The 24,313-nt window shown below is 34.5% G+C and overlaps 1 protein-coding gene across 3 annotated transcripts in view; it reads right to left on the reverse strand.

Moving 5' to 3' along the window:
* Positions 1–24,313, reverse strand: part of GPM6A (glycoprotein M6A) — a 370,645-nt gene that overhangs the window by 156,280 nt on the left and 190,052 nt on the right. Inside the window, exon 1 of one of the 3 annotated variants that reach the window (XM_003276677.3) lies at positions 22,904–23,952. The exons of the other annotated variants lie outside the window; for them this stretch is intronic. Within the exon in view, the coding sequence (XP_003276725.1) occupies positions 22,904–22,940 (37 nt within the window). The 5' untranslated portion in view covers positions 22,941–23,952. Of the gene's footprint in view, positions 1–22,903; positions 23,953–24,313 lie in introns of those variants that run through there. 3 annotated transcript variants of the gene reach the window in all.

Raw genomic sequence — 24,313 nt, forward strand, 5'->3', positions numbered from 1 at the left:
ATGAAAATAAAACAGTGCTGGTTTCATTTACACTAAATGAACATCTCCTGGAAGTAGGAAGTTAACGTGTTTTGACCACAGTGTGCATGGTAGTGGGATTAGAAGGCACCATGGTGCTGTAAAAAGAGTCTGCATTTGAATGAGGCCAGCAGGGTTTTAGGCCCAGTTCTATCACTAATTAGTTCCTAATCCTACACAGTTAATTTACTTTTGCAGAACAAAGATGATCTTTAATACGTCTTCTTTTTAAAAGTGCTATAATGAATAATGGTTTTTAAAATTTATTTCAACAATAGATTTTTGGAATAAATGTGGCCTATTTAAAATATTTATTTTTATAGTTGATATCCATATTCTGCTTCTTGGTTAATCAAAACATCCATGTTTGAATTTTAATACAAGCATACTAATAAGAAATAATAAAATTAAGACATGTCCCCTTCATTGATCTCACATATTGATTGTCTTGGCAACTAAACTCAATTGCAGAAGCTGTAAATCCGTTATCTTCAATTTATCTTGTTTTTATTACTATCCTCATAAAAGCAGGTTAATTTTTTAAAATAATACTTCCTAGAAAGTCAATTGCTTCTCCTAGCCTAAATGTTTTCTGAGGTATGAGAAATCAAGGAACATCAATAACAAAAAAACATGAATTGTGTCCTAGGACATGATAACTGGCTTTAATTTTCTATCTCCAAATTTTGTCTTTATGTTAACAGTTATCTACCGGCCAAAGGAAGGGAGTTAAAATATAGAAGAAAAAAGATATTAGTGAGTCATACCATCAAACCAACTCTCTGTTTCTCTCCTTAATGATTTGTCCTTTTACCATCTTCCTGCTCCCTAAATTTGGCTATGGCAGAACTGGCCAGCAAAGGCTGTTCCTGTGTGCCAATGTGCCTTTGTATGCCATCTGCAGATATCATCTGCCAGGCACCTCACAAAATCATTTACAAGGGGAAAGAGCTAAATAGAAATTGCCATTGATAGCAAATATATATGTTTTGAGTAATATCAGAATTATCTTTAATAAAGTCCTTAATACTGCAAGGCTGTTTCAACCTTTTCTTATTAAAATACACATCAAATCAAAACTATATTTTGTAATCATCTAAGTGAATTTTTAAATATCTAGCTTTTTACACATACAGTTATCTTGTTAGCACTACATAAATAAATGTATAATAGCACATTCAAGGCAATTCTTAGAAATTTCTGCCCAATTTGCCATTATCTACACAGTTTTTTATTCTCCATCTAGTTAACAGCTTCTGAGAAGCCGAGGTTCCCAATTTCTGAGCATGTTTAATCGACCACTGTGGTTGTCATGCCAACCAACACAGAGAATTCTGAGCTTACATGGGGCATTTCAATACAGTGACCCAATTACTTTCTGTCAACAAATTCACCAGCAAAATAAAGGGGCTAACACATTAATGAGATTTCCTGAGACTGCCCTGTAGAGATGCTTGCAGTAAGATCACCATCAGTTTTTAAAATAACTAAAATGCTATTATCACAAGTATGATTCTTTTTATCCTCTGTCTTAGGTACTGTTATCTTTATGAATGTATTTTCTATAAGAAATGCCTGAAGTCAATATATTTTAGCTTCTCTTTCACTACAAAAGCAAATGACACTGGGATGTACATGATATAAGGATACCATATTCTCCAAAATGGAAGTCACCCTATCTCAACATGATTTTAATTTCATATTGTACAATGGAAGTTTATGAAGGCATAGGGAAAGTTGTATATCTTTTTGGTTATTGTTTTAAAAAGCCTTCATTTGAAAACCAAGAACAACAAATGCCATGAATTAAAGGACTTTGCAACATGATGAAATTATCTATTCGTTGCCTAAAAGATATTTTGTTCCTTCTTTTAGGGAGGAAGAAAAGAAAGCATAGACGTTAGCACTAGGTTGAAACAGATATTTAAACTAATCCTTTAGATATATAACATACAAAATGTTTTAGCTTCGCTTGGGTATTTACTATATTTACAATTAAAGTTTGCTTTAATGGGGAGTGGTTGTGTGTATGAGAGAGAGAGAGAAAAGAAAAAAAGAAATAATAAATACAATATGAATGTACCTATTTTCTGGCAAATCTTTTTCCTAGGTCTTTTGGACTAGAGTTCCATTTTTTTCGCAACTTATAATCATGTTATGCATAGCCTCTATCTATTAGGTAAAATAAAATTGATTCTCAGATGAGTTTATTTAATAAATAAATCAGATGGCAGATGGGCTTTATTAAAACAAGTAGAAATAAATAAAATGTATAAATAGAAAAGATATTCTTGTTCTAGCAAGATGAAAAGAATTTAATAATGTTTTTACACTACTCTTGAAAATATCAGTTTTAAGAAATGCATCTAAAATTAGTAGAAGCATAGACATGGAACTCTAGCACCACTCCTTAGCATTGCAAATAGGAAAATTAAGGTCTCAGAGGTTAAGTGACTTGCCATATGCCACCCAGTCAACTGGTGGCAGTCACACAATTTGGAGCTTGCTTCATTATTTGACATTAATTCACAGACTGTTGGATGTATTGTCATAAATGTCCCTATATGTAAAGTAAGAGCAATTTATAAAAGGTTAAATTTGCATATTTAAAATTGAACTCAGAAATTGATTGCAGTCACCATCTTCATCCACATAACAGAGAAGAGATTCAATTTTCTCTTACTTAATAGATGGAGACTACTAACAAAATGATTATATCAAAATGAAAGCACTCATCTAAAACATCCAGAAGCAATATTTATTACAAAATAGAGACATTCATATTTTACCTGTTTATTCACGCACACACACACACACACACACTTTTCTGTAACAAGAGCAAACTAGTTTCCAAATATTTTGTGGCTTTTATGCCTTCTGAAAATTGACATACTGTTCTTCTACACTCCCAGAAATACTTCCTTCCATATATTAAAATATTTATGGGGAGCCTATATTTTAAATCAAATTGATGCTTTGATACCATAGCCTGTGGTCATATTTAGTTATTAATCATATAACCTGAGGAGTCCTCATAAGACCTAAGCAGTCATCAGTAAAATTAGCATTGACATAAAAGAATTTATAAAGCTACAAATAAATGATTGTATTTGTTTATAGTATAACAGTTATTGACTCTGGTTTAAGTAATTTGATCTTATTATAAAAATATATTTCAGTCTCTTTAATTTCCAACTCATATGTGCTAAAAAATTTTAAGCTCATCTGTTCAATCCCTCTGTTTACTGCTAGTAACATATACTGTTTATTTCTTCTGATTATGCATTGGATTGAAATTGCCATGCCAATAAAAAGTTAAGTTAGATGTGTAGAAAGTACTAAGCTCACAGTGTGGGTTATATCTTTTTCTTTATTCTAAAGTTTTACACTGGATATTTGGTGTCTACTCTTTCAAGTACTTTTAAAAATAAAAAATAAGATTAGAAAATAATTAAATGAAGAAAATAGCCAAAAAGAAGAGGCAATCCTATATATTTTTTACTGCCCTGGTAATACATTTATTTTTAATGGACTTGGGAAATGCATGCTTTCTTGTAAAGATACTCTATAAAATTGAGAATGGCATTATTTTTCAAAATAACTAATTTACTTAGAATACATCCACTGATAATTATAATTGATGAATATTAGTAAAATTTGAGATGTTAAATTCCATTTTGCTTAATAAGTTTATATTTTAAGATACAATGTAAAACTCTTTATTTTGGAATTTAACTTATAATTCTTTGACATCTGATCAGAAAGTTTATTTGCCAATTTCCAAGGAAATATTGAAATTAAAGACAGAAATACACATGGGATTCTCATGTTATTGTATTCATAATGCCTTTACTTTTAAATATTTATATTAAGAAACCTTTCAAACATAAAACAAATAATATAACAAGCAATGATAAAGTTGACAATGTGGCCGACCATGGTGATGCATGCCTGTAATCCCAGCACTTTAGGAGGCTGAGGCAGGCAGATCACTTAAGGCCAGGAGTTTCAGACCAGCCTGGCCAACATGGTGAATCCCCATTTCTATAAAAAATACAAAAATCAGCCAGGCATGGTGGTCTGTGCTTGTGGTCCTAGGTTTTTCATTTACCATTATATCTTAAAAAGTTATCCATGCTAATACATTCTTTAACTAGTACAGATGAGCCTACTATTACAGACTATATTATTTTTGATAGAACTCTTCCAAAAAATTAATAATAACTGCCCTTCTGAAAGATGTTCTATGGCATCATACAATATGAATGCTCTTCCTCTGAGCTATCCAGGACCCTGTTGGTGGAGATGGCCTGGATACCCACCGACCCTATCTTACAGCAATTAAGAACATGCTGGAATAGTCTGTAAGAGATCCATGAATTCTATTTATTTATTTATTTATTTATTTAGAGACGGTGTTTTGCTGTGCCCCTCAGGCTGGAGTGCAGTGGTGCAATATCGGCTCACTGCAACCTCTGCCTCCCAGGTTCAAGTGATTCTCCTGCCTCAGCCTCCTGAGTTAGCTGGGAATATAGGCACGCACCACCACACCCAGCTAATTTTTGTATTTTTATTAGAGAAAGGTTTCGCTATGTTGGCCAGGCTGGTCTCAAACTCCTGACCTCAGTTGATTCACCTGCCTCGGCCTCCCAAAGTGCTGGGATTACAAGTGTGAACCACTACACCTGGCCGAGATCCATGAATTCTTCTGCACATTAGACACTACTTATACTTTTTACTTGGATCATCTGATGTCTTGACTTCCAGAAATGCATTTCCCATTGTTGATGATAGTAGGAGTTCTTTCCCTCTTTAAACTCTGGTAAGCTGCCAAAATTCTTTCTGGTATTTAGAGGGAAAATATTTTAAAATACTTTTTTATGATATTGTAAATTCTGATCCTCTTGGTTCACAAATATAATTTCATCCATTTATCCTAATTAGTCTTTTGACTTTTAGTCTTTGTTCATTTTACTTTTTAACCTTTGTCAATTTATGTCACCTTGATTTGGATGCATCTTTGGAAACCATTTTCCTTCTAGAGTAATACAGAGTATCTGGATCTACATTGACAGGCCTAAGAAGAACTTCACCACTTACTACTGAGTGACCTTGGAAAAATTATCAAAAATCTCTGGGTCTTAGCATCTTCATCCATAAAATAAGAGTAATAAAAATATGTTATTTGCATAGTTATTGTGAGGATTATGTAAATTAATAAATATAATGCACTTGAAACAGTGCTTAGCAAATGAGATTATCTCAACAAGTGTTAAATATTCATATAATTTCTTTAGATTTACATATGTGAGTCCCTAATAGAAACCACAATCAAATGTTTACTTGTTCATAGCCCTTCTTTGGACCTTCTGTAGTTTAAATATTTCCTTTCAAAGATATAGTGCAATTACACACAATAACTTAAACAAGGAATTGTTTATTCACTCAGTATTTATTGTCAATCATTATACTATCCTGTTCAGAACTTTGAATTCAAGATTAATATTGCTCAGAAGTTATTCTAAAAGCATAGCATAGAAATAGAAAAAATGAAGCTGATAATTCAATGAGCTGCATGACATTATAGAAATGTGCTGGAACCTGGGGAATTGCATGACTTATGATGAACATGGAAGCCTGGAAAAAGCTTCCTAATGAAGTACTGGTTGAGGCATGGTCGGTAAGAAAGAAGATGGAAAAGAAATCAGGATGGGCCTGCACACATCACGTGAGGGTATGCCGAGAGACTATTTCAATGCTGAATGATAAGATTGGGTAATAGGCCTAGAAACTTTGCTTTGGGCCATATTATAAAGGGCTTGATATGCCAAAATAAAGCTAATGGATTTAATTTTATAGGTAGTATAAACAATGGAAGCCTTTTAGCAACAGAATCCATGACTATAGTTTGTTTGAGAGAAATTTTTCTAATTAAAGTGAATAGAGATTGGATGAAGAGAAGCATAATAAAGACAACCTCAATAGCTTAAGGAAATAGTCGATTACATTACTGAGTACATAAAGATGAGAATCCGGAATTAGGAGACATTTCTGAAGTGAAAGCATTTGATAACCCATTAAATATAAAGGAAAGTGTGAAAGGCATTAGTGATGACCTGTAAACTTCTAGCTTGGGACACAGTGTACATAAATGATGACAGATGTGATGGAAGTCAAGAACAAAGGATGTAGAGTTGATTCAGCAGTCAGTTGATAAATTCAATTTTGGACATATTGCATCTGAGATACCTATGGCTATCTGAGCCAGACAGCCTCTTCGAGGGCACTCAATAATCCCTTCCTAGCAGCATTCATGTCTTTCCGAAATCTGCTCCACCTGAGTAAGGGTTGCACTTTTTGACTTGCTTCTAATGAATAGAATATGGCAGAAGCAATGAAATGTTCCTTCCAAGATTACCTTATAAAAGCACTGTGGGCCAGGCATGGTGGCTCATGCCTATAATCTCAACATTTTAGGAGGCCGAGGAGGGAGGATTGCTTGAGACCAGGAGTTTGAGACCAGTCTGCACAACATACTGAGACCCTATCTCTACAAAAACTTTTAAAAAGTTAGCTGGGCATGGTGGGACACACCTGTGGTCCCAGCTGGGAGGAGGCGGAGGTGGGACGATCACTTGAGCCCAGGAGTTTGAGGCTGCAGTGAGTCATAATCACTACTTTACTCCAGCTTGAGCGACAGAGCAAGACCCTGTCTCAAAATAAAATGAAATATAATAAAATAAAATAAGTAAAAGTACTGTGGCTTCCAACTTACATGGAATCTCTCTCCCAATCTACCTTAGATCCTTTGCTCTGGAGAAGCCAGGCACCATGGCATGAGACGGCCCTGTGGAGAGGTTCATGTGGTACAGGACCAGGTCTGCCAACAAGGCATCACTTGAGTGAGCCACTAAGCAGATTCCTCCCCCCACCCCAACTGAACCTTCATATGAGACTGCAGCTGTAACTAACAGCTTAATTGCAATCTTGTCACTTTCTAACAGGCCACCCTGTTTTTCTCAAACTATATCACTGATATTTTCTTAAATCTCTATTTATTTATGTGTGGACACTGTTTTAGTTGCTCTCTGTCTCCACCACTTCTACATCAAAAGCTTTATAATGTAGTCTGCCTTGCCCAGTGACACTTAGAAGAGTGGCTAGCAACTAGTCATTCTAAACTTATTATCTACTTATCTTATTTATCAATAAGAGTTATATTTGTGTTACATACAATCACAAACATTGGAAGTAAATGGCTTTTAGCATGGACAAGGAGGTGATATAACATGATGAATGAAGATAATAATATAATCTTAAAGATGAATAAAAATCTATTTTGATCATCTCTAGTTTACCAATCAGTGCATTCAATGATTTCTAAATATCTCAACAATGCCAGCATATAGATACTTTTCTTCCTACTTGATGGATGAAAAAATTAAGTCTCTTGATCAGAAGTTAAGTCACCTGCCTAAAAACACAACCAGTATATAGCAGAGTTAGAATATAAATTTATGTTTGAATAGTTCTGTTTATTTACACTACCTTCCCTCTGCTACTTCAGTGTTTTTCATTGTAAGTACGTAAAAACTAAAATACAAACCACTCACCCTATTTGATTGCATTCACAATACTTTTATGTTGTTTTGCCTAATGCGGATTATAATTTAGGAGTGATATTTACATCTGGGAATTCTGGAAGAAGTTGTGAAGTTTAATTCCTACGGGAACTCATTATATATTAATTAGTTCAAAAACTATGAAGCAAACAGCATGCACCAATGAAGGAGCTTGAAGACTACCTTCCTCTCAGTGCTACCCCTAGGAATTAAACCTCACAATTTCTTTCCTGTCTAAACATGCTTTGAAAGTTGTTCTGACCCAAAACAGTATTTTCTAACATTTCTGATAAGTCCTGAATTGTTTGTGTGTGTGTGTGTGTGTGTGTGTGTGTGTGTGTGTGTGTGTGTGTTAATCCTATGCCATTCTGTGTTGTTTTTAGTAGGTACTCAATTCTCTCAGATTACTAAGGATTCTCTTCTCTAAAAAAATACTGGCAAATTTAATATCATATTCCATACCAATGTATGAAAAGCTGCTAGTCATTTTATTTCTTCTAGATAACTAACACATGTAAAATTGAACCAAATAATGCCAGAAACCAAATACATAATTCAACAGCACATGGTAATAGCTGGGATACCAATAGTTACACTTTCTACTTTCATTTTATTCATTTTATTTGTGGATGAAAGATGCTCTATGGTCTTATTCAGTCACAATATTGATAACCAACTATTTTAACTACCAATATTAAGAGTTAGTGTTCATTGGGCCTTTCATAATCTTGGTCATAAAATTCATTTATTAATGATATTTGGGTAGGTAGCTGTTGAGATTGACAATAGTATTAATACCAGCAACGATGTGTGATGTGATATCAATGTTTATATCCCGCCCTCAAATAATTGAGCTCCCATGTATATGGAATACATGGTAACTGTTTTATCGTCACATGCATTAGCATTTTCAATAACCATAGGCTATCTCAATCCATTTCCCCCATCATCCCATGATTGCAATTTTCTTCTACGCCTATTAAATAATCCAGATTAAAGACTATATATCGTTTAACTCCCAGCCTCAAGTGATCTGCCCACCACAGCCTCCCAATCATTTCGCAATACTTTTTGAAGTAGTCAAGGGCTTATGTACATGATTGTAGGCTTTGAAGTTCTTTTTATCTCCAAAGGCAAAATTATAGAGATGTTGTCCAGAACACCCTTAAAGTTCTCATTTTAAATGATTGCAATCTCTGAATATTATTTCCTCTCAAATTTTGGGATTTCAAATCCATAATATCTTTATCTTGATATATAAATTATGAATCACAATTGGGAAAGCTGCCAGGGTTTTTAACCAATAATCTACAAGACTCTAGGTGTGGTTCCAGGATCCACAAATATAGCATTACCTGAGAAAGTACTAGAAATGCAGATTCCTAGGCCCCACTCTATACTCACCGAATCAGAAACTTGAGTTGGGGAAATGAAGTACCGTAATCATCAAAAATAGGTGATGCTTGCTAAAGCAAACTAATGTTGAAGAGCTACTCAGAATATGGTACTGCCACACTTGTGTAACTTACAAAGACAAATAAACCTCAAATCACAAACATAACACATTCATTGCAAAGTAAAGTTAATAATCACTCTTCTAAATTATTCATTTATAACGATCTAAGGCATAACTACCTCACCTTTCACAAAGGTTGCTGTTACATCATTTAATAATTTTTAGTGAAGCTGAGTTATTTAAACTTGACGTTAAGGTTACCATTCACCCGCATTATCCTAAAAGCACTCAATTCACCTATTTAAGGCTAAGAAAACTCTGTTTATGACACTTACAATCCAGTTATCAAGACAAATAAATATTTCCTTTACATAATTGCCTCATTTAAAGAGCAAAACTGAAAAGCTAGGTTACGGAATGAGGAAGACTTGAGACACTTAATTTAGATTTAACAATGAGCAACGTGGTAAATTTATATCGTATTTCTTGCATATTTACCAGAATCACATTATCAAAAATACACATACAAACTTTGTACTAACTTTCTAATTATTATATTTCTTAGTGGGGGAAGGAGAGGCAACTTAACTCTTTTACTGACTATCACAGATAGGTAAGTTTTGAATGTCACTGCTTTTCTCAAATATGTCCTTTCTGTTAGTCTCTTAATCCTGAGTCAATTCTTTTTCAGAACAAATGTAACCCACAATTGAAATGTAAAGATATTTATTTCTTAGTGTCCCATTTTCTCCTTAGAATACAGTGGATTTCCTCAGGAAAGCAATCTTACCAAAGGAAATGTAAAATGCATTTTTTATATTGCACCAAAAGAGGTATTCAGTTTTTGTCTGGCACGTCCTCTGCTGTATTGCACACGAAAGCAAAAGGAAGGCAATTGGAAATCCTTGCCAGAGGCTAGTTATGAGCAATGAGTTCGAAGATTTCAGTGGCCTGATACACAGGGCTTAAAATATACGAGTCTACCCTCTCCTTTCCTTTTTTCCTTTTTTCATTTTGCAAAATTGGAAACAACATTGTTCTTTCCCAACGTGGGTTTAAATAGCTCCTCCAATCTTGTTTTCCTGCCCCGGGATGTCTTAGGCAGCACTCACAATCTCCCTTTGCTCATCTATCTTAGGGAGCTCCAGTCAGCTGCCTTTCCTAGAGTATCACAGGCATCAACCCTTTTCTATAATAGACATCATTTCTTTTTTGGCGAACAAATACACGCAGTTCTTAATTTTGGACTCTGGACCACTCATTTTGACTCACTGTGGGGCAGTAGCATTCAATGACCTCTTCCAAAACAAGAGGCACTGAGCTCATAGTCTTTAATGTTCCCCTGTCACACTAAGAACTGCTTGAATCTAAGTATCTAGGAATCTAAGAGTCAATTGAAGAACAGTTTTGCAAACTTAACTTCTAAGAATAGAGACTGATATTAGTGCAAGAAAGTAAAAGCATATGAGGCACAGAAGTAGTATTGCTATTTTTATATACAAAAGTAAAAATGGAAATATTGGAGTCAAGGAGAAGACTGAGGTATAACAGACAACTCCAAATGACTGCATTTGTCACCCTAAAAGTAGCAAGTGCTTTCAAAAACAAACAGAATATCCTTGAGCAAGAGGCTTAATATAAAACACTATTGATAAGGATAGAATTCAGATATTTTTTGAAGTTTATCTCTTTTTTTCATTCAACTTCTTATGGACCCTTAAATGGGATTTTTAATACTAAATTTTAAAGATGTTTCAAAATTTTAATTTCAAATAAAATGATCCTGACAGTACAATATTTTTAAAAAGTATATGGATTGCAAAGTGGTTAGGAAGTCAATAAATGATTCCAATAACTGTATAAGCTGTGGTTGAGGGTTAAATGTTGTGGTCGAGGGCTAAACTGAAGAGCAATCTTATTTAAGAATGTGCAAAGTAAAAATAAATAGCTTAAAACAATATACAAAATATAAAAAAACCAAAATTATATAGCATATACCCAAATCTAGGTAGAGGTATAGATTGTTTTACTTAATCAATGTATGCTAACCCTGTGTATATAAGTCCATTTTAGATAATATCAATATCATTTTAATTTCACTGAATGCAAATTATCCAAGCCAGAGAAAAGACCCTCCAACCTCTAAGCCATTGTCTAAAACAATTTAATCTGTCCTATAGTGAGATCGGGTGCATCAAATTCTTTCCCAGCCATCCCCACTTGTTTCCCATACCCACACTTAATAAATAATAGCTAAAATGATATACCTACATAATACTGCATTATTGTCCACCCTGAGGCCTAAATCATGGCTTCATTATATTTCGAAAACACAGATCATAAAACCCATTCAATGAAGGCTTCTGTTTCTTGCAAAATAAAACTTCAAAATCACCAGAGAGGTAATAATGGTCGGGTTAATGCCTGGGTTACATTCAATACTGAAATGGTATATAACTCATTTTCCCTCAAGGACCACAAAACAGCCTTGTAAACTCATCCTAGAGGATCTAAAAAGAACCCCCTCAGAACAGAATGGCATTCCCAGCTTGTGGGCTCTGAGACTCCATTGAGTCATGCCACATGTATGGAAAATGATTTTTGGAGTGTTATTCTATCTAAGGAAAAACAAAGCAAATTTTCCACTTTCAAGATTAAAGGACATTCTGTCTACATTAAGACAAGCAGGGTAAGTCTTAAACACCTGTTAATCTTAGCACTATGTTTAACAAGCCTCCCAAGTATTGAACTCAAGAAACGTAAGAAATGAGATCAATGCTAGCTTTTCCATGAAATTTAAATGTGTCAAACAATAAAGTCTTCAAATAGTTTGCCATTTTTTGCTAACAGGGAAAATTAAGCAGTGAATTAATGACCTCACAAGGATTTTGGAGAATGCTGGGTAAGTTTACTACACTCCACATAATATGCAGATCCTAATCATTTCACATCATATATTTCTATTTTGTACATTGAAATCAGGATCACGTTAAAAACTTTTATAAATGTAGCACACTAATATTATAGGTATATTGAATAGCCATTTTGTAGATAAAAAGTGTTTAATATTGGTAATTTGACATGGTTCAAACTAATACATCTATAATATAGACAAATAATTAACAGACCACTCAGTAGACTTTAAAAAATAAATCTATTAATACCTAGAGGCTGAAGCAAAATACATTTATCAGTTAATAGGAGAGGATTTTCCAGTAATCTGATAGAGATGGAATGAAATGACCAGTGGATATGATACATTTTTTAAAAATTGAGCATGTCAGATAAATAAATACACTATGTTTTTTAATACTTTAAAGACTATGGAATGCCTGGGGGGACACAAGCATGGGTAATACAGTTGCCTGAAAAGACCTTATCATCATTAGGTTATAGTGGTGTTGCTTTTGCATCACTGCAGAATTTAAAAGAAAATAGAGTAACCGAGTTAAGGCCAAATATTGCAATGATTATATAACTGTAAGTATGACACAAAGTTTCCTTCCAATTTAGCAGAAACAATGGGCAAAAATATTTTTGATATTTATGTAAAATAGTGGTCGCTCTTGATACACAGATGATATGAAAGAACCACATGTGTCATAAATCAGTAGCTCCTTTTAGACCTTTGGTAAGTATACTACACTCCACATAAGGATAATAAGCAGATCCCAATCATTTGGGAGGAGGCTTAAAGTTGCTAAACGGTGTTGTAGAGATCAGTCATGGAAATACATGCTTGCCGTCTCTTTGTGAATTAAATTTTCATGTAGTGTTGCAAAAAAATTTACTATGTAAAAGTAACACGTAAATAAATAAGCTTATCTTTCTTCAAGATTATACATTCCAGCCTGGCTATATAACTGGCCTATAAAACATGAAGTTATTTCAGTTGTTTAACAAGTATTCATTCTCGGTTCCACCAAATAATTATATCACAAGTTCATCTCAAAACACAAATTAGTGATTAATACATCAAAAAAATTAGTACACCAAAATTGTAGGGAAAATATGATGAGCATTGAAAGGTTAGATGGAAATACTCTTCAAATACCATTGACCAGAGCTCAAATGCCCTGTTTTCAGATACTGTCTTGATCCCATCTAAAATATAAGCCAATTGTGTGAGACTATATACCGATTAAAACACAAAAACTAAAATAAAGCATAAAAGGCGGCAAAAGAAAATTCATGACTCATTGTATGTTATTTTTTAAATTCATTACCTTGAAAATTACTAAACATATCCTAGAAAAGGTCTTATCTTATTAAACTGTCCTCAATGATTTCAAACTGTTATTACTTGCGTAATTTTGTTTTCTTCGAGCAATACTTACGAATGAACACAGTAAGCCTAGTGTCAGCAAATTTGTAAACTACTTTGTTAAATTTTAACAGCATATTATAAAATACTATAAGACATAATTTTCCAAGTTTCAGTAACCATTTGCTGAACCTGACAGTTTAATGTATTTGACTTCATTGACAGAATCATAATGCTAAAAATATGTGTGGGCTCTTTAATAATAAAAAAAGAAAATCTATTCATTTTCAAGAAAGCTGCTACCAAACTACTAAATATATTTCAGGTCAAAGTACAAAAGAATTATTTTTAATTCAAATCTAATGGCATAAAATGGAGTCCTTGCTGCATTCCCCCAAGCCAGGTTTAGCTGCTCTGTTAGATCTGTCTCTATTTAGGGGAAAAATTGTGTTTTATTCTTTCTTTAGTCTGTACGGTTGACCTCTTCTTCTTCCTCTTTATCCTCTTCTTTTTCTTCCCCTCCCCCTCTTCCTTCTCTTTCTCCTGCTGCTCTCCTTTCACCACCACCATCATCATCATCATCATTATCATCATCATCATCATTATCATCATCATCATCATCATCATCATCATCAGCTATGAATGGTTTGTATTCAGAGCACTTTGCAGGTTGGGTTCATGAACAAATGATAAAATCTTTACCCTTCAGGAATTTGTAATTTGAGAAGGGAGCTACAGCATAACATATACATAAAAAAATAAACAGCAAGATATGCCATATAGTAAGTGACGAACATTTAAGAAATAACTGTTACAACAATTCGAAAAAGTTATTAGTCCTTTAATTCTGACTCTTTGACTCAAGGAAAATTGCTTGGTCACCTTTTTAAATGGGCACAGTGTGTTGCGATGAGAGGAAAGGAAACATGGAGAAGGAATCTGCATTTACTCAACTCCTACTACGTTCCAGGAATTGTAATAGGCGCTTTTACCTAGTCATTATTACATCTAACTCACATTAAACAGACCTAAACCCAAAGATAATGGTAGAGAAAATTAATTCTCAGAATGGAGATTTTCAAAAAAATACAGTTGAATATTATAGAGAAAATGAAGGTGGAGAAAAGGAGCCAGGGCTTTAACACAAGTCATCTGATTGGGAAACCAAAAGCCAATTGGCCATTCATTATGATGGTCAACTGAAAAACTGCTGGCCTTTATACATGTTTGAAATTCATAGAGACAATCTGAGTGCGTGGTTTCTGAATTCTAGATCTTATGACTTAATTACAACTTTCTACTGTGAATGGTTGAGCAGAGATTTAAAATGCTTTAAGTTCAATTATTCTGACTAGTATTCAAAGCATTCTTTCCACTGTAAAAGGGTTTTTTTTTTAACTTGATGAAAAACTAAAATAAAGTCTCTGAGACAATAAACCACTAAATGAATCTGGCTTTGGTAATACATGGGTACAATTTAAGACAGAGACTCTCAAAGCCTATGGTTGGTTTTAAATGGACAAACCACATTCAGTGTCATATCTAAGAGTTCCATTGCTCAAACAATGCTCGACCCTTATTTTAATAATGAATTCTATTATTGAATATTGAAATACTGAAAGGTGTTTGAAGAAAAATAAATATAATTCCTTACTGCCACTCAAATGTACAGTCTGTGCTTCCAAAAATTTGAATTTAAATGCCCTTATTATGGGAAAAATAAATTTTTAACTAGAAAAACGGAGAAATCATTTGGCTCATTCTCCCTTCTGGTGAAATGGAAGACTATCTCATTTTGTTACATGACAATTCTTTTTTTCTCTGGATGTTCGTGTGGGGTTTTCTCTTAGTTTCCTGTAGAGTTTGAACCCAATGGCCATTGACCAAATAGTGTGACCATAAAGTCAAAGAACATTTGATGTTTATTAAAAAACGGTAATCAATATTTATTAACTAGTGTTAAGATATATTGACATTAGACACTGCATATGAAATGCTTAGAACAGTGCCTGGATTATTAAATATTAGCTATTATTATTAATATTTTCCTTGAAAAATAAATCATGCTAGTAAAAGTACTTAATTTATGTTTCTGATGTTCAATAACTAAACTGAACAGAAAAACTGATACGGTATAGGCTGTTAAAAATGAAAGTGGGTCGGGCAAGGTGGCTCACGCCTGTAATACCAGCATTTTGGGAGGCCGAGGCGGGCGGATCACGAGGTCAGGGGCTCGAGACCATCCTGGCTAACACAGTGAAACGCTGTCTCTACTAAAAATACAAAAAATTAGCTGGGCGTGGTGGCGGGCGTCCCAGCTACTCGGAGGCTGAGGCAGGAGAATGGCGTGAACCCGGGAGGCGGAGCTTGCAGTGAGCCGAGATTGCGCCACTGCACTCCAGCCTGGGCGACTCCGTCTCAACAAAACAAAACAAAACAAAACAAAAAAATTAAAGTAGATATCCACCAACACAAGAAATGTGTAGAAGAATCTCAAAAAAAATGCTGTCAAGTTTTGGGAGGAAGGAAATTTGGCCATGTACTAGTTCTTTATTTGAATTATTTACTAAACTTTGTTGCATAAAACAACAATCAGGGAATAAATACAGGTGTAAAGTTTTTCTCCGATATTTTATTTTTGTTAAGAAAGAATAGGTAATTCACCATTCAAATAACCTTTCTAATGGGGAATACTAATTGCAACCATAAAAATGTAGAAAATAGTTTCCCAGACATTGAAAGTTCTATTATAAATCAGTGAAGAATGCTAATTAGCAAAATACTTTAATTGCCTCACTTTTACTTGATAACCAAGAAAAAGCATGACCACCCCCTAATAGGAGGCAATATGAACAATCTCTTTTATGTTTCTAGCATCATTCTCAGGGATAGAGTCCATCTAATTCCTCTCTTTGATGGAGGTAAGTATACTAAAACACATCATTTCCCATACGATAAAAATTTAAGTCCAAAAACATTAAACAATTTAAACAATGTGAGAAAGTGTCTTTCTTTCTTTGGGAAATGAATCTGGATATAGACAGCAGTTAATGTTCTAACATGTTGACATCTCTTAATACACATCATTTAAAAGCCAACAGTCATTCTTCCTTTTTTCCTCTGACCTCAGATTTTCTCATATTATAACTTAATTCCCTAGTAAACTCTATAAACAGACTCCAATAAGGAACTGACTCGCATCTTTGACCAAAGTTAGAATTCCCACTCACAATTTGAAAAAAAAAAATCAGTTATCTTCTGTTTTTCTTTCTTTGTATTGTTCACAGTACAAAGAAGTAAGTTACTGTTGGATTAAGAATATCCAAGACAATGGTCACAACCTGAAAGCACGTGGAAAAACATGAATTATTTTTATAATATCAGCTAATCCACAGCTGTGCCACCTGTTAGTATGGATGCTATCCAAAAGGATTTTTGAAAGTAAGCCAGGCAGTCTGCCTTCGATGTATGAAAAAGAAAACTGTCAAACATTTTGAATGGTGGGGAGGGGTTTTTGCTTGGGGGAAATGGAGTTCGCAATGGACAAACTAGAAGTTATCTCCTGTATCCTATGAATCCCTCATGAGCCATTGTCTTCTGATGAATTAAGGAATAATTAATTTCTAAAAACCATTTCTTAGAAGTCATCACTCCAAGGACACTATCAATATCTATCTATCTATCATGCTGTACTTTTCATTTAGTCTCTTTAAATATTTAAACTTTAATTCAAGGAATTAATGAAGCAACTATATCAAGCACTTTCATTTGCAAAGGTGAATTCACTCATTTTAATGACATTGTGAAAAATCTATTCATATCTTTCATCCGAACAAGATGTTAGAAATGTGTTATTGATATTTTGGATCTCTGAGATAAACAGTACCACAGACACTAAAAGAAACCATAATTAGCAACTGATCCAAGGAAAATATAAAATGACAAAATCCTAAAATGTTATATCTAAACCACAGCAGACATAATAACCACAACAATGCAGAAGTTCTACGAATATCTATTGAACATTATTAAAAATATAACTAATTTTCCCTACTGACAGATGTTGTAGAACTACATTTGAAAATACCAAGGGGTAAAAGTAATTTCTTATACCCAGGAGGACACTTCAGGTTAAGCACAATGCTAGTAAAAGCATAGCTGTCAAATCTTAGGACAGATTTTTCCTATATGCTTTATAAAATCTGATTCTCTATGTTTCTTCTAGCCTTTTTACCCAAATATAGAAATGGCAGCTGAAGAGATGATTTGTGACAGTATTTGCTGAAATGAAGTCTGTCCACTAGATGGATAAAACCAGTTCCCTTTTCATAGGTCTGTAAGTAGCCAACAGCTAAGAAGCAAATTATTAATTCTTACACTTAAATGACTGCTTAAAGATTTTTGATGTTGTTTTTGTTATTTTCTTAGCCACTAGTCTACAGACTTCAATGACATGTTAAGGACTATAAATCTATTAATAAACCAGACACATTCTGTCTCTTTAATTTCTTTGCAATAGTTCTCCAAATATTATACTACCAATACTTACTGGTAGGCAATGATTTAGGGACGAATTTATTTAAATTGTAAAAAATCAAAGATCAGTGAGGGGAAAAAAATAAAAATCATCAAGAATATACCAAAGAGTGGTGTCAAAGTTGAAATTTAGTACATTAAATATACAGTTGATTCAGCTTCGACTCACCAGGTTAAACTCAGGGAAAATTTCTTAGCACTAAGCCTCTTTATGTAAGACTCCTAAAAGGATCTGAAGATTTGTTTTATTTAGAGGTCTTTTGATTGCAAAGAATAGAGATTCACCCAGAGTAGCTGAAAGATGGGGCAGCATAGTTATTATGAAAATTTGCTGTGGGATAAAGAGATCCTCAGAGCATACTGAGAGTCATCTTTTCCCAGTTCTCAAGAAAGAAGGCCAATTGAACCAACTCATCTTTTTGGATTCAATTCACGACTTACAAGTCGTAGATTGCTAGTGCACTTACAGATTGGCTGCCCTTGAAAAAGTTTTCATATCTGGCAATGAAAAAGAAGCCAGAGTTGGTGGTAAGGAACACAACCATAAATTACAGATCATAGCTGATGAGTGCGATGGAAGCATGTTGGGGAGGCAGTCCTTCGAAGGAGTGTGGCTGCCAGGCAGGCAGCTGTGGACATCTAGTGTAGAGAGTGAGGTTGAAAGTTCAGAACCTGGACTCATTCTGATTGTATTGAGCCCAGCTCTACTATTTACTACTATGTGACTTTGGTCTAGTCAATTAACCTATTTGATATTTATTTTCCTCAATATTAGTACCACTTAAGGTTATTGTGAAGAGCCAATGAGTTCATTTAGGTAAAGTCCTTAGGCCAGTGTCTGGCACTGAAGTCACCGGGCGATATAGGTTGGCCAATATTTCCTAGTCTCCTAAAGCCAAAGCTGCCTCTTTCTTTCGTTGATTATAGTGGTGTCTCTTCTTCAGGGATGATGTCTGCTTAAGGAAAGGTTAGGTTCTAGAGTCATCTTTCAAGATAAAAATAATCTTACACACACAAAAAATGTCTGAAGAGACTTTTAGTCAGCCTATAAGCTGTACTGTATATTAAATATACTGTATATTAAGTACAATATACAGTATATCCTTTTGTGCATAGATTCCTTTATAGTAATATGTGTGTATAAATGTATAAAGTATATGATGAAGGGGTCTCTTGTCAACAATAATTGTACAGTATTTTAAATAATGAGATAGATCAACATTAACATCGATATGAAAAACAAAGAAAATAAACCTGTACCCTCTCCTTTCATTTATGTATTCTTGTTGGTTTTAATAAGTTAAAGAGATGCTGAAATGACAAATAGGTTAGTGCTATTGAGCTAAGGATGAACAATGACCATTGAACTTTGGCTGTATATTGCTGTTTGAAATGATGGAACTGGTCATTTGATCACATTCAGCTTGATCATCTACATTTGCTAGTGACCCAGTCCCTGAGAGTCACCAAGAATTGATTCCACTGAGGCGATGGTAGGCGGGGCTTTGGTGTTGGAAAAGTCAGTAGTTGACATTGACAGCACAGAGTCATATAAGCTGCTGGTTTATTACACTAGAAAAATATGGTGAGCGACACTGTGGCTGTTATCTTTTGTGCTGATCAAAACTTTCTGGTATATTCCATGTAATTTTGAGACCTGTTTCATAAAATGTTCATGTTCAGAAATTAAAGCCATCAGGGTTTTGGCTGTTTGGAACAGTTCAGCCAATTTATGAAGACTCCAGCCTGCTGGCTCTTTCTGTCCATTGCTGTTTTCTTTTTATCTCTATACAGTTTTGTTGCTCCCTTTACTTATTGATTCATCAGCCTTCCTCTGTGAAACCCTCCTAATTCAGCAAGGCCTTCATTAGGGCTGTCCATGAAGAGATGGTCACCCACTTGTCTGGCGACCTGAATGTGTATTCACCAATTCACTCCTAATTAGAAACCCAAAAATCATTTACATATTTTCTCATAAGATTTGGCAAAATGTTCTAGAAACAGTTGCATGGCTACAAGTCATAAATGCGTACCTGTTAAATCTTCATAAAAATATCTTTATTCACTTTGCTCAACCTCTCTGCAGTAATTGGGGTCCTTGTTGCCATGATTTTGTGACAATGGCTCTTGATTTTGGTGACAGATGATGCTAGGTTTATTATGGCCATAGTAAAGACCAAATTCAAAACACTCTTTTCTTTTTTCCTTTTTTTTTTCTATACTAGAATACCATTGTTTTGGCTGAACACAAGATGAAGTAAATGGCTTTCATTTAGAGGCCATGTTTTACCAAAAAAATATATGTTTCTTAAAATACTAGACTCCCCCCAGCAGAATGAGATATTCACCTTTGGGGAGGGTGGCAGAAATTGATGGAGCAACAGATTAATGATCCTCATCTCAGTTTCACATCAAGCATGGGCTCACTGAACAGAACGGCTGGTGGGTGAAGTCACCCATACTTTTAAATTATCCTCTCTCTGGCTGAACACATATACTTAAATTAGGATGAAAGTTAGGACTATTCTCAATTGTCTTTTAAAGCTAGAGAGGGGAGTGGGCTCTCACTATGAAGAAAAATATATTTCTTATGGATGATCTTTTTAAGTGCTTAAGCATCAAGTATATATATTTTCAAACATATGAAATTGCAATTAATTCATGAAACCACTCAATTTTACATTCTAGTTGTATTTGCAAGGTAATATGTGTAAACACTGATGTGAATTTTAAGTCTTGGTGACATGTAACAGGAAAGACAAGGTCTAAATTTTAAGAAAAGACTGAAAACCACTTACTTCTTGCAAATGGAAGAAAACTCTGTGCTATCTGAATTATTGCTTAAGAAAATCCTATGCAGTTTAGGAAAAACAGGTTAAGAACTAACACAAAATGCTGCTTTGCTTTAGATAGATCATTAAGTCTCTCCACCTAAACTCTTGAAAAATCTCTAACGATTTTGTCTGCTTGTCAAATTGTTCCTTCAGTAATTTCACAGTTACAACCCACGCACATATCGACAGAGCATTTCGATTCAAATGTAACTTTCTAACAACAAACTTATATAGAAAAGGTGTCATAGGCGTAGTTGAGAGGAACAGAAGATCAAGAGTGAAGAAAATTAAATCTTCTTTTCTTAATTAAGAAAAAAACCTAAATCATAAATATTGTATTCATATACATTTACAAACTGATAGACCACTAAACATTTTTTCTGATTTAAAATTGCTTTCCACCACTGTTGCTGGTGCATATATTAATGACGAAAAACCCACTGTGACAGAAATCTTCCCCTCACGGCATGGCCACCTCCACCCCCATAAAAGAAAGCTTTTCAGTGTTACCTGGGAAAAAAACATCACAACTAATTACATCATTTTTCTTGGTTCCTGCATCTACCAAGGATTGCTCAGACACATTCAACCTGTTACCACAATCCATGATTTAACTCAAGGTTTTATTTAGTGTAATGAATATCATTCCTCTATTTAAAATGTTTTTTATCTTTCCTTCAGCAAATTGATCGGCCAATAAATATCATTATTAGGTATTACAAAAAAGATGTTGTCATAAGATATTTTATTCTAAATTAAAATAGTCCACTGAGATGCCTTGTAAGAACAGAAATTACCATTAAAATGTCCCATTTACAATCACTGATGAACGCTTAGGCTATTCGCGCATATAATAAAGGGAGCTGAGGTTTTTTAAATTTAAAAATAGATCACATGCTATTAATGTAGATTTTTGTGTTTCTATTTCAGATTATCATTAATAAGGGTACTAAGGACTAAAACTGGGAAATGAACTTATCTATTATCTCTTGCTTATATAAAACCTTTATATATTTAATATCAATGGTCCTTTATTACGTGTGTGTGTGTGTGTATGCACCATATATGCCTCAAAGTGTGTGTGTGTACATTAAGAGAAGAAACCCAGCATAGCTAAATGGCTAAAAATATGGTAACTATACTGTGCTTCCACCCTATATATTTTATCACATAAAATACAGTTTTTTAAAATAAGTGCCTTTATACACATTTGAAATTAACTTTGATAGCTGAATGTTTTTCAACACTACTCTTGAATATTACCTTTATGTAGTATTACCTGTGTTACTGTTTCAGTACTAAGAAAATGAGACCATTTTCTCTGACATTACATAAGCCCGACAGCAGACGAGAGAAAAGCTGCCTATCTGGGGTGAAAGCTAGCTCCCTCTGAAGCTACCATTTGACACATTTAAACAATTCTCGAGTTGATTGAATCATTCCAAATTACCAATATTTGACCATTTCAACCTGCAAAAATGGCAATTTCACTTTAACTCATACAGCCGGATATACCTAGACAAGCTTTAAAAACACATCGAAAAATTTCCTTTAACATTATTACTCAGAAGTTGATTACAGTCAACTATATAGAAAGGAAAATCTTAACGCTTCCATACACCCTGAAAATTTATGAACTTTTGCTCCATCTACTTAAACCTATACTGCATTCTCATTTTTAGTTTTTAGTTTTTAAAGATTGTTTTAAAAAGGTGCACCAATCGAAAGATAATTAATAGTCTTGGTCTTTGTTCTGTCAGATGTCCATGCAAAGGTATGGATAATGGTTCCATCACCAAATTTTTAACTAACTCCAAATATTGTATTTGTGGCTCACACTAGGGATCCCTGACCCAGCTCGGCAAGCGTGAAATCACGAAATAAATGAAGGTTAACAAAGAGTGGTCTAAGGAATAGTTCACAACAATACCGCAATGCTCTTCTCACTAATACTCGACTCTGCATTTCGGTACTTATATCTGAAAGATTTGCAAATAATGACAACATTCGTGCCAGACATTACTGCAAGTGAGGAACAGACTAAAGGAGAGGAAGGAACAAAATGCCTTCCAAGAGAGAAACATTCATTAGCCTTACTGGCAAGTGTCTAAAGCAAACAAGGAAACTGCAAAATAATTACTTAGTTACAAATAAACGCTTTTTAGCACAGTACCTTTTTGTGTCTGTCCCTCTTCCATATTCTCTTCCATGGCTACCTTTCTTCAGTAGAATCTGGTACACGGAATTAATCAAAAGCTCAATTAGATGTTGGAAAAACTGGTTTTTTTTTTTTTTTTTTTTTTTTTTTTTTTTTTTCCTGGGAAGCTCCAACAGCAGTGGCTTGGGCAAGTCCTCAGAGCTTAGCTCAGGCTCCCTCGTTCCTCTTGTTTGCTTGGAGACGGGCTGTCAAGTGTAATTTCATTCAAATTACTCTTCCGTGAAGATTATCAATTTTTCTTCTCAAAGCTGCCCATTGTGTACCACTGTAAGCAGGTATTCAAACAAATAGCCCGAGAATTTTGAGGGGAAATTTGGTCTGAATCCCAGGAGCAGAGACACTATGATTCACAAGTCTTGCTTTGCATTTAAAATGGGGAAAAGAAATTGAGGTTTGTATTTGAAATCTGGGCTTTAAATTGGAAACAGGCTGAGCTGTGAACAGATGGAGGGGTGTCCTCCTAACATGAAGCCGACCACCAACCCATAATTCCCCCCTTCGCTTCCAGAGTGGGAAAGCCCAGATTCCCGTCGGTTCTTTATGCTGCAGCAGTGGCTTCTCACCCAGTCAGATACGTTGCAAAAAACTGTGTTTTCCTTTTCTCTCCTCACTAAGTATTTAGTTAATTTGATTTAAGGTGCCAAGAAAGGATGCAGTTATACCATCTCAGGGTTTATCTGCAAAAGTTTATTACTAAGACAGGACTTGTAATCCCACACCTTTGAGATTTAAAAAGAAATGGAAGCGTGGCTGTCAAAGGAGTGAGTATAAAGCTCTAAGCCTGAGAGATACATGTTTTAAGTAATTATTTTACTTAGTGCCATATGACTCTTAAGTAAAAGGGAGAAAACCACTGGAAGGAAAAACCCTATTGATGTCTTTGTTATTTATTGTTACGATTTTAGCCCACGAAAGCTGCTGATTTCCAATGAGAATCTCTTGAAAGGGAATTTCTTTAAAGGTCAGTGTTAGGGAATGAGAAGAGTGATGTAAGGGAGGAACAAATTTTAGATAAGAAACAAGAGGATAGCAATTTATAATGGGAATCTGCAAGCTGATTTGGAATGCAAATCACAATGCTGCAGTCTGGCAATAAATTAGCATTTGTACTTCAGCCTACTGAGTGACAGGGCACAGTCCAAGAGTCTCAATACTTCACAAAAGGTATAGCAAGAAAATAAACAGTATCTCTTTCAAGGAGCATAAACCTTTCCTAGAGTAGAAAGAAAGGGTCCTTGCCTCTGTCTTCATCTCCAAATCAGCCAGCACACACACACAGAGGGAGAGAAACACACACACAAGCACACACACACACAGAGACACACACATACACACACAAGGACACACACGCAGATATAACTGTAA

This window comes from Nomascus leucogenys, chromosome 7b (genome assembly GCF_006542625.1).
Source record: "Nomascus leucogenys isolate Asia chromosome 7b, Asia_NLE_v1, whole genome shotgun sequence".
NCBI classification, from domain to species: domain Eukaryota; kingdom Metazoa; phylum Chordata; class Mammalia; order Primates; family Hylobatidae; genus Nomascus; species Nomascus leucogenys.